Source organism: Trichosurus vulpecula, chromosome 2 (assembly GCF_011100635.1).
Source record: "Trichosurus vulpecula isolate mTriVul1 chromosome 2, mTriVul1.pri, whole genome shotgun sequence".
In the NCBI taxonomy this organism is placed as follows: Eukaryota; Metazoa; Chordata; class Mammalia; order Diprotodontia; family Phalangeridae; genus Trichosurus; species Trichosurus vulpecula.
In genome coordinates this window covers 346721103-346733222 of record NC_050574.1, presented here as the reverse complement: position 1 = coordinate 346733222, position 12120 = coordinate 346721103, and the positions used below count along the sequence as shown (strand labels likewise).

General features: G+C 40.7%; 1 protein-coding gene across 1 annotated transcript in view; it reads right to left on the bottom strand.

The window, feature by feature from the left end:
- Positions 1 to 11828, bottom strand: part of SPICE1 (spindle and centriole associated protein 1) — a 69641-nt gene extending 57813 nt beyond the window's left edge. The window contains exons 1-3 of the mRNA XM_036746277.1: positions 11665 to 11828; positions 4890 to 4988; positions 3166 to 3213 (exon numbers count right to left, since the gene is read on the bottom strand). Coding sequence (XP_036602172.1) covers positions 3166 to 3213; positions 4890 to 4988 — 147 coding nt within the window. The 5' untranslated portion in view covers positions 11665 to 11828. The remainder of the gene's footprint in view (positions 1 to 3165; positions 3214 to 4889; positions 4989 to 11664) is intronic.
- Between the last annotated feature and the right edge of the window lie 292 nt (positions 11829 to 12120).

Genomic DNA, 12120 nt, shown 5'->3' with positions numbered 1-12120 from the left:
TGAGCTAAAATTTTCCCTGTATTATCGGTGTATGTTTTAATTCTATAGGCTTATTAAATTTACCATTACATTTCTAAATGACCTGTGAGAGTACAAATAGTTGGGTACAATCTTTCAAGATACAATTGTTGCCAAAGCTAAAAGACCCCAAGTTCATTAGGCTTTAAAGGATGGGCAGGAATTTAGCTATCGGGATGGGGGTTGCGGGGGATAGTCTTCTAAGCCAGGTATGCTAGAGGCTGATCTCCCTGGAAAAAGCTAAGACAGCCTCCAGGCAGATTGCCAACCACATAAGAACACCATGGAACTCTTGTAAGCTAAAGGCCTGATCTGGGTGTCTACCCAGAACCTTTGCTCTGGCAGCCACTGAAAAGCTTGGAGATCATTCCACTGGCTCCTTTGCTATTATATAAACAGTAAAGTCCTGCAGCCGTTCAGTTCTTTACCCCAATTTCATTGCAAATCCATGCTGTAAACTATCAGTTACTATATTATCAAAGATTCACCTAAGCCTGAACTTCTCCCCACAAGTCCTCATCCCTTATCCAACTCATCTGCTGTCACTGTATGAGCATACAAGTTTTGGAATTAAATCCTTGGTAAAATCAGTTCTATTGCCTCATATATTGGAAAGTCCACAGACCAGTTAAAGCCTGCTGGTGACCTTCATGATCTAACTAGCAAAGGGCCCCAGGAAGCCCTCCTAGTATATAGGTGTGGGCATAGGCATTCATACATAAAAGGCAGGTCTAGCCATTGCAACCATAAACAAAGCAATTAGATAAACTCTGTTCTAACCCACTTACCTGGCAATCAACCACAGTTTCTGTCCAACCTCACCTACCTTTAGTATCTGCAAACTTAGTTTGGGCTCTTGTTCTACTTGTCCCTGAAACTGATGACAAGCCATCTCAGCCCTGCTACTTAATCTACTCACTAATCTCTAACCTGGCTTTGCTCATTTCCACCAAGGTGGTGCACTGCAACCATCTCCTGAACAGCTGGAAAGGCCAGCCTTTTCCATGGGCAGATGGTTCAGCTGTGGCAGGGGCTCATCATGTTAGCTCGGGGTCAGGCCGAAGGGGGAGGAGTGCCTGCTCGCTCACACACTCTCTCACACTCAGTCTCTCTCTCTCTCTCTCTCTCTCTGTCACACACACACACACACACACACCCCCTTCCTCCCACCTTGCCGTATTCCTCTCAGGGCCCATCTCTCATGGGTCCCGCAAAGCAGCAGCCCCCAAGTGTTATAGCCCCCTGGCAGTAGCTCTCACTGGGAGGAAGCTGGTTGGCTCAGTGGATAGAGCTGGGCCTGGTCAGAAAGACCTCAGTTCAAATCCAGCCTCAGACACTTACTAGTTGTGTGATCCTAGGGAAGTCACATAAGCTTAAGCTCTGCCTTAATCCACTGGAGAAGTAAATGGCAAACCACTCCAGTATCTTTGCCAAGAAAACCCCATGAACAATATGGTCCATCGTGTCATGAAGAGTAGGACAAAACTGAACACCTAAATAACAAAATGTACCATTGTCAATAAAGACAAATACAGCTTTATTCAAACCCCCAGTATTTCCCTGCAGAGCTCAACATGGTTATTACTCCTCTCTTCCCCCCACACCAGCCCCTGGGATTTTATACCAGTCACAGGGTTCTGGACTCACCTAAAGCAAATGTCAATATGCAGGAATGCTATGCTGGACAATATGACATTTCAATCAGTTGTCTTCCTGGTTTAGTTCAAGTTAACAAACATTTATGAAGCATCCATTGTATGCAAAGCACGATGCTAAATGACAGAGGCACTGTGCTAGTTACTCAATGATTCCTTTAGTTTAAAACAGGAAATCACAACAAACTTCTGTCTACTGAATTTTCAAAAACAGGGGAAGCCAAAATCACAGAATCATATCTTGAGTTCAAAGGGATTCTCCAAGGCTCGCTAGTCCAACCTTCTCATTTTCAGCTGCAGGAAGGTTAAGTGATTTGCTCAAGGCCACACAGGTAGAAAGCATCAGAGGCGGGATTTGAACCAGGCCCTCTGAACTTCCAACCTGACAAAAGTAAAAAGCTGAGCAGCAAATCTCTACTTCTCTTATATAAGAGTATTTATACGGTCTAGTAAATCTTTGCCAATACTGAACATACCATTTTTTAAGTCATTCAAGAGCTTTCTTATTACAGATATTTAATATAATTATGGTTTCTCATGGAAATGTGAAGAGAGATGTGGAAGCTCAGGCAGACACAGGAATGAGAACAAACATACAAGGTCTTTGAGTAAATGAATTACGACAGTTCACTGGTTTGGGAGAAAGAAGGCAGGCAAAATACTAACAATGAACTACATATGTGAAGATATATGTGCAATGTTATATAAAGTACATATTTCTTACTTCTTGATATGTGAATGAACAATCAGCAATCAGGTGCCATCAAAACTAGCAAAAAATAAATGAGCACCTACTGTATGGTAGGCAGAACACAGAAAGGTATGAATGAGACAGCCCCTACCTTCAAAGAATCTGCAATCCTTCTAAGTAGATATGATGTGTGTCTGGCTCAAGTGCAGGGACATGTGTGTAAATAACAATAAAGGGAGTATATACTAAGGGTTAAGCGAGTTCTTGAGACTCTAAGAGTTATCAGAAGGTCAGAGGGAATAATCACTGACATCACTGAGTTATTCAAGTCCTCACAGAAGTGGGATATGAGTTGGAACCTCGAAGGAAGTATTAAGACTTAGAGGGAGAGTGGGAGAGGCATTCCAGGAAGGAGGAATAACCTGAACCAGAGACCTTGAGGTGGGAATACATCTGTGCAATAAGCAGACCATACAGTTAGGATAGAGGATTCACATAAGGGATTACTATGAGAAATAAAGTTGGAAGAATAAGGAGGGGACCAGATTGGGGAGGGCAATGTAGAGCTAGATAGAGTAAGATTCAGAACCCAATTTAAATCTGTATCTGATACTTGAGATTCTTGGCTCAAGTCTGGGTATTTGAAACAACTGACTTGTTTTGTACAGACATAAGCAAATCTCAAGGAATACTTGATAAATAACTAGCAGGCATTATGTTATCATTTAGTTTAAAAACCAAACACTTCAACTGAACATGTTACATATAAATAATCTTAATCCCTTTCAGTATTAAACTTACCAGGTCTTCAGGAGTTGCACGATGTACTGTTAAATCATTCACGGTACTCTGCAAAGAAATTTTTTTAAGTGATGAAATATATAAAATTCTAATGTGAGTCAATAAATTAGTGTGTTAAGAAACCTCTTTTTGGTACTAGGCATTTGCTTTCCCCATTTTAAATGTAGACCCTTTTAGTATACCAAACCTGTTCAGTGAGCTTAAAACAGAATAAAAATAAGAATAAAGTGGGCTAGTGCTTTATTAAAATCAATCTGTTTAAACTAAAATGGTACTTTTCAAACTGTATTTCATGGAACTGTAGGTCTGAGGATGCATCTGTGTAGCTTTCTGGAAAAAGTGATCACTTTAGACTGTTTATTAATCCACTGCAAGGGCATAAGACTTCAGGAAATGCAGTAGCAGAATATTATCTACATTCAGAAGATATTAAATTTACTACCTTAAACAAACAATAAAGCAACATGGAACTTTCAGACTAAATTCAGCTGCTTTATATACTATATAACAAATTTAGTGAAGTAAAAAGGTATGAGTGACTATTACTCAGAATTAACAGAGGGTATATTTCTGTAAGAATAAAACAACAAAAAAAGTCGATGTTAATAAAAGAGCTTTTTCGAAATTCAGAGAGTAAACTTTTTTCTTCCTTGGCTTAAAATTAATGACTTCCTACTGTGAAATGTGAATTCTTTCCTACAGATTTACAAAAGTACAAGGTGTAAACTATAATTTGATGACTCTGGTTCTAACAATTATGAGAATATTGAAAGATAATGCTCCTTGCCAAAAATATACCATAACATTGCTATGTCCTGAAGTATTAGAATAAATACATGCAAAAAATTACATATATTTCACTTCAAAATAGTCACCTTGGGATGCTATCCATTTATTCCAATAATGCTGCCAATGTTTTGAACATCATTGGAATTCATCTTTTGTAACTGCCTTCAGTCACTTTACATGAAAACTAGTTTAACTTGTATTCAAAACTTATTTTTAACCAAAAATAAAATTATTATTTAATATTTACCTCATTCACCAGATTTGTCACCAAACAACTTTTGACTGTTTGACTGTTAATGACATAACATTAAATTATGTGATACAAGCTCAGAAAATAAAAAGCCTTTTAAAAATGTTGCTAGGAATAACAACTTGTAGAAATGTGCACATAGTCTCCTAAGGTTACTATTTTACAGGAGACTACATAAACAGTATGTTCTTGGGATGGTTTTTTGGGGGGATTGGTTTGTTTTTTCAGTCAGACCCATGGTTTCACTGATTTAGGAAACTGCCTTCCTTTAAGTCCCAGATAAAATCCCTCTTTCTATAAAAAGCTTTTCCCGGTCTCCTTTAATTCTAATGCCTTTCCTCTACTGATTATTTCCAATTCATCTCTTGTTCGTGGGTCGTTTGTATATTCAGTTGCAGTGAGCTCCTTGAAAGCAGGAACTGCCTTTTGCCTTCCTTTGTGTCCCTGGCACTTAACACATGGTAAACACTGAATAAATGTTTATTAACTGACTGAATAAAGTTGCTTCATGGGATTCTCAGGGCCTTTTAGCACCACAGGTTATTGTAAGGTATGGTTTATATTTGACAGCATGCTCTATCCCAATGATACCGACCACCATACTGAGCAATCCAATGAATGGCTGAGGCCATGGAATCACATCTGATTCTCCAAAATAATGTAGTAACACCCCACCTAGACTTACATCCCATTCTTGCTTCAATGGAGTTTTCTTCTTTTTAGCTTTCAGCACTTTTCTTCCATTCCCACGGGGACCAAAGCGGCTCAGCCTCACAAATGACATCTGCGATGAATAAGATAATGTAAGCTTTAAAAATACAAGATGTCTTAGTGTTTTCTCAAATGAAATTAGTGCTATGTTTTTCAAGTATACATGTGGAACAAAGTTTCTTTCAATGAAAATGCACCTGAAAATTAGAAGAAAAACTAAAACACTTTAAAAAATTATAACAGTTCACATTTGGGCAAAACTGCTAAAAGAGTTCTTCCTTCAATTTACTCCAAGACTAGGGTTCCTTCCACCATACCACACTTCCTTTCTATAGACACTTCATTCTAATAGAAAGATCAATGGACATGGAATCAGAGGACCTGGGTTTAAGTTCCAGCTCTACTGTTTACTTCCTGTACAACCTTAAGCAGATTCCCTGCCTCTCCAGGACTGAGTTTCCTTATTTGTAAAATGAGGGCCTCAATTAGATGAAATAATGAGTAATTGTTTTTTGAAAATGGAAGTTTTTTATTCAATCTTATTACTAATTTCTTCATAAATAAAGCTAGTAAGTATAGCCTAAAAAACAGAATTAGAAGTCAGAAAATCTGCCATCGAATATGCAAACACGCAATAGAGAAAGTGCTAAACACTTGATAAATGATATACTTAGAGTAGGGATTTTAAACCTGGAATCCACAAACTACTTTGACAATTGTATTTTAATATCACTGATTTCCTTTGTAGTTCTATGTATCTTATTTTATGCATTAAAAAAAAACATTCTGAGAAAAGTCCACAGGCTTCTCTAGACTATCAATAGGGTCCATGACACAAAAAAAGGTTAAAAAAGGCCTTGGTTGACCGGAAAGACTTATATGATCTGATGCTGAGTGAGACTTGGCTTCTCTCATCAATGCAAGGTTCAAAGACAGCTCCAAAGGCCATGCACATCCACAGAAAGAATTACGGAGTTGGAATGCAGATAGAGGCAAACTATTTGCCCTCTCCTTTTTTTTTCCTTCTTTTTTGGTTTTGTTTCTTCTTTCTCATGATTCATTCCATTGGTTATAATTCTTCTTTACAACTGGACTATTATGTAAATAAGTTCAATGTGAAGGTATATGAAGAACCTACGTTGGATTACATGCCATCTTGCGGGGGAGGGAGGAGGAGGAAGAGAAAATTTGGAACCCCAAAACTTGTGGAACTGAGTGTTGTAAACTAAAAATAAAAATAAATTTGTAATTTTTTTTTAAAAAGGCCTTGGTTGAGGCCATGGGGACTAAAAAGGGACAGAGTATGTGTTTAATCTGTCTGATTTCTGAACACTCAATCCCAAATGATTCCATGTGTCTTTGCCTTAAAAGTAATTAAATTTCAAAGCACACAAATGAGGAATAATACCAATATTGGTATCCTATGCCTTATATAATGCTTAATGATTATGATGATAAAAACTAGTATTGATTGCCACCTATTACCCTAATAATAGGAATTCCATACAAAAATCTAAGAATCATGCTTCTTGCTCTCTAAAAATTCATAAACTTAAAGAACTATAATATATAGATGTAAAATTTAACCCAGGCCCTTGTGTCCCACATTAATTATTACATCTTTTTGATTGGTTTCTGCACTACAAATTCATCCCAAACTTGATGCTAAAAAAAAAAGTCCTTAAACACCATTTTCTTCATCTCACCTACCAGATCGAGAACATTATTGCCAACTGTAATACACACCACACACAAAGCTTGGAGGTACAGTGGATGACAGTGCCAGCCTGGATTCATTGTCATTAACAACAAGAGAAGCACCAACAGCAGCAGCACCAAGCACAGTGCCTTGTGTTTAATAAATGTCCATTTATTATGCTGCTGACCTGCATTTAGTGGAGGGAGTTGTAATTCTGAGATTTAGCACAATTCACAGGCCCAGGCCAAAAAAAATTAAAATCCCCATTTCCTCACCCATTAACAAATATTGCTTTTGTTTTTGTTACTGTTGAAGAAACTAAGACCCACAAAGGCAAAGTGATGTGCTCAAGGTCACAAAGACAGCAGCAGAACTGGGCCTGGAGCCTAATTTTTCAGGACAAGTATACTGATAGAAAATATTGATGAGGATCACAGAAAGTGTGATGTTAGAAGCAGCACCTCAGACAAGGGGTGTTCAGAGGCAGAGATGAGGAAGAAGTGCACTCCAGATACAGAGAACAAACACCTGGAGCAGATACACAGAGGTAAGAGATGGAGCTCAAGTTTAAGGAAACGCCAGAAGCACAGTTGGTTGGAGCATAGAACTCATCATGAAAGTTGTGTCAGATGAAGCTAGAAAGAGAGAAGCCATATTGTAGACCACAAGAAATGTCAGGTTAAGGAATTACTATTTATTCGAGTGGCAACTGACACTGATATCCTATGTGACACAGCAAATCACTTAAAACTTTCTGGGCCTCAGCCTCTCATCTGTAAAATTAGGGACTGGACTAGAGCCTAGGTACCTACATGTATGATACTAATATCCTATGAACTGGGAGTCTTTGAACAGATCTGTGGGCCTTCACCTCTGCAGATGATGGAAGAGACAGGCAAGCCTCAAAGCACAGGGATCAGTTAGAAGGTAGCTCAGACAAAAGATAAGAGCCTAAATTAGAACAGTGGCAGTATGCAGAGAAAAACAAAGAGATGAGGGTGGAGTCAGTGTCAAAAACAGGAGGAGGACTGAGAAAAGGTACTAAGTTTGAGCGGTTCTAACTTTGGAGAGAGCACTTACTATAGAGTTGGGGGTGGGGGAGAGGGTGGTCACATCAGTCAGAAACCACCTTGCTAGGGGTTAAGAATTAAGTAGAAGAAATTGAGGGAGTCTTTAGACAATTTTTTCTAGAGTTTGGCTATGAAAGTAAAAAAAAAGTACAGAAAAATAGTCTGAAAGTAAAGAAGATAATTTTCAAGATCTCTTCAAGCTTTGAGAATCTGTTTCTATCCAAATACACTCCAAAATACATTTCTCAAAAATTCATCAGTTTAATTCCACTCAAATCTGCTCTTTGCAACCTCAAACATTCAATTTACACACACGCGCGCGCACGCACACACACACACACACGGGCACGCGCTCTTTTTTTCCCCAGGAGCCTGAGAAAGCCCTCTAAGTGGGCAAAATCATGTCTACAAAACTCCCCAAATAAAGGAGTACTTCCATGGATCTAAAGGGTCTTTTTCTTTATCCTCTTACCTTATGCACAATTCTAAGGACCTTAAATCAAAAGAGAAAACATAGCTAAAGGACAATATAAATACTGTTGCTGCTATTAAAGTTTCTCTATCAGAATAATTGTAGGCATTATTAGTACGGGAGGGTTTAGACACCAAAACTATTTTTTAAAAAACATAAAAATTAAAAGCATAGCAGTTCTGTGAAATTTAGTTTAGTGGTAACCAGTCATACAAATCCTCAATAGCACCAGAGGACATCTCTATATTCCAACACAGCATAATAACTAACAGGCAGAGAGGAATTCTGGAAGGATCACAGATTTTGAGCTGAAAAGGTCACTTAAGATCATAGATTTACAGCCAGAAGGGACCTAAAGCAGAAACCCAACTGTGTTATATACCTTCTTATTCAATAAACTGCAGCTTTTCCACCTGGTCCTGGTTCAAATAGAAAATCCTGTGTTTGGCTGATGTTCAAAGTCCTTCATTACCAGGGCCCCTACCTTTCTAGTCTTCTTAAACCTTCTGATTCCCACCCACCTCCAAGCGCTCTGTGATCCAATGACACTGACCTCTTTGCTGTTCCTCATATATGATGCTCATTCTCCACACCTCAGGCATTTTCATTGACTGTCCTTCAAGTATGAATTCTCTCCCTTCCTCCTCTCAGTCTCCCATTAAGTTGCAGCTAAACTGCCTTATCTAGGAAGTCTCACCCTGTCCCCCTTAGTATTATCAACTGATTATCTCCAATTAATCCTAGACATCTTGTTTGTACATGGCTGTTTGCATGCTGTCTAACCCAGTAGACTGTGAACTCCTCGAAAGCTGGGACCTTTGATTTATCTGTATCATGGTGCCAAGTGCTACAACTGTTGTTTGTCCTTTGATCTTGAAGACAACCATGATGTGCAAGTGAATTGGATTTAATCTACTGTGGGCTGTGCAAAGTCATTAGCCTCACTTTCTCCTTCAGGGCCACCTGGGTCCAGTGGCCAGATATGGATCAGGATGACTGGAGATGGCCCTGGACATAGTGGGAGACCTTGGCCATTTCAAGCTAAGGTCTTTAACAGGTCTCAGTTTGACTGAGGCAACGACCCTTTCAGTGACTAAAGCTTAATTAGAAATGAGGCAGAGAATGGCCTCTTTACCTAATCAAAAAAAAAATCAATGTGGGAGGGGAAGACCTGGGAGAGTTTCTGGCCAAAACAGATACAACTGCTATTTACAGTCATTCTGAGCCAATCAGAGCCCAAACAATGACCAAGTCGGCCTTGGCCTAGAACCTATTGTTGGCCAATCAAAGAGAGCCAGAGTGATTAGGGGTTAAGGCAGCTCTTTAAGAAAGGGGGAAAAAAGGTTTCAGAGATTAAAATTCACATTTCCTTTGGGCAGAACACAGGTTGATAAGGGTGTGATATCCCATGTGCCACAACAGGTGATTAATACATGCCTGTTGACTAAATGATTTCAGAAGCCATCAAAGGTTCTCAACCAGGGGTTCATGAACTTTTTAAAAAATATATTTTGAAAACTGGATTTAGATAGAATTGGTTTCCTTCATAATTCTAGGTATTTTATGTTTTCTTAAAAAAATATTCTGAGGAGCAAACCATCACAGGCTTCCCAAGACCCAAAGACACAAAAAAAGGTTAAGAACTGATTTAATCCATTCCTGTCATTTTACAGATGTGGAACTGAGGTCCAGAGAGGTTAAGCTGCCTAGTTATGTAGATAGTAAGTGAAAGCACAGATCTTCTGATTCCAAATCCAGCTCTCAATCCACTTTACCAGAGGGCCTGAGTTTGCATTCTGCTCCAGGGCTAATCATTTTGACTAGATGGGCCTCAATTACAAAAATAAAGAGCTTGGGTAATCTCCAAGGTATCCTCCACAAAGGATCCCTAGGATGGATCTGAACATCTCTTCTGTTGAGCACTATGCTCCAAGTCACCCAAGTAGAATTCACATTCAATTCATTCTCTCAATCTAATCTGTTGCCAAATCCCGTCAATTGCACCTTTACAATGTCTCTCTTTTATGCCCCCTTCTCTCCTCTGACACTGCCACCATTTTGGTCCAAGCCCTCATTACCTCACTCCTTGTACTGCAATAGCTTACTGGTAGGTCTCCCAGCCTCAAGTCTTCCCTATCAACTAAGCTGTTCTCAAGCCCAGGTCGAGCCATAATCCCTTCATTAAATAAGCTCCAGGGGCTCCCTATCACCTCCAGGATCAAATGCTCTGTCTCCTGTTCAGAGCCCTTCATAAACTGGACCCCTCCTATTTTCCAGTCTTCTTACACCTTACATCACCCCTCATAATCTGCAATCCTATGACAGTGGCCTCCTCATTCCTGCTTGTACAACACACTCCATCGGGGCATTTTCACTGGCTGTGCCCCACGCCTGAACTGCTCCCCTTCTTCATCTCCACCTCCTGCTCTCCTTCAAGTTCCAACTAAAATCCCAGTTTACAGGAAGCCTTTCCCAGATCCCCTTGGTCCAAGTGCCTTCTTTCTGCCGATTATCTCCAATACATACATATATATATATATATATATATAGTTATTTGCATATTGTCTTCCATAATTAAGACTGTGATATATGGATGCATATCTTTATATATCTTGTTTGTAGTTATTTGCATGTTGTCTACCACAATTAGACTGATATATACATATGCATATGTACAAATATACAACTTATTTGCATGTTTTCTCCCACAGTTATATATGCATATATATCTTGTTTGTACAACTATTTGCGTGTTGTCTCCCACGATTAGAATGTGATATACATACAGATGGGTGTGTATATAAATATATATATATATCTTGCTTGTACAGTTGTTTCTATGTTGGATTCCATGATGAGACATGGTATATGTGTATGTATGTGAAAATATATCTATAAATATAAACATGTACAGTTTGTACACCGTTCTTGCACCTTGCCTCCCAAAAATAGGCAGTGAGCTCCTTAAGAATAGGGATCATTTTTTTTTTCTTTCTTTGTATCTCCCTCCTAGCACACAGTAGGCGTTTAATCCTAGTTTGTGGACGCCACCTGATTCCTGTTTCCCGCCCCCACCCAGCGGTGCCTAAGGACGCGTGCAACAACACTAGTCTCCTACCTTACCCGCAAGGGTAGGTCGGGATAAAAACCTTCAGGCGGGAGACAAAGGCAGGTGGTTTCTCCTAGGCTGCACCCCCTTTCCCTCTCCCTCCCCCAACTCCCAAACCCACTCCCCCACACCTCCTTTGCACTCCCCCCTCCCCCGACAAGGCGGGCCGCGCACGCGCGATGCCCCTCCCCAGGGGGGAGGGGGAGGGGTGGAGAGGAGGGGGGTGTCACCCTCCTTTTTTTTCAGCTCGACCTCAGGGACCCGGCGGGCTCCAGAGGAGGAGGGAAGGAGGGAGCAAGAGGGGAGAAAAAGGGGAATCGGTACCCTCGCCCCCTCCCCAACCTCTGCCTCCCGAACCCCCGGAAGTAGCTGCTGCAGCAGAGGGATGCCGCTACTTGCCTTGATGTTTCCGCGGCCTTTCGGCTTCGTTAATCAAACCCAGCCACCTCCCCAGAGGCCCGGCCCCGCCGTAGCTTGGCGCTGTCCCTCAGCTTCCGGCCGAGTCGCCGGGGTTACCGAGGCCCCGCCCCCACTCTCCCTGAGCCGATTCCACCTATCGCTCCACCCCTGCCCTGCAGCTGGTGCGCATGCGCAGAACTCCCTCAGTCCCGTCTTCAAGCAGGGTATCCCCTTATTAAAGAATGAGAGGCTGGCGGCTAAAGCTTGGACGTGAGCTAGCACTAGGGTGCGAGCTAAAACTGGGGTGCACAGAGACTTTAATCCCACGGTGGAGAACCGGTGTGAGAGAGGAATTCAACAGGAAGAGCCCCCAAACCCGGGTGTTTTAATCTGCGTAGCACGTGAAGAAGGAAGAGGTTGCCCTTCCATGCAATCGCCTGGGCCTCTGAAGGGACT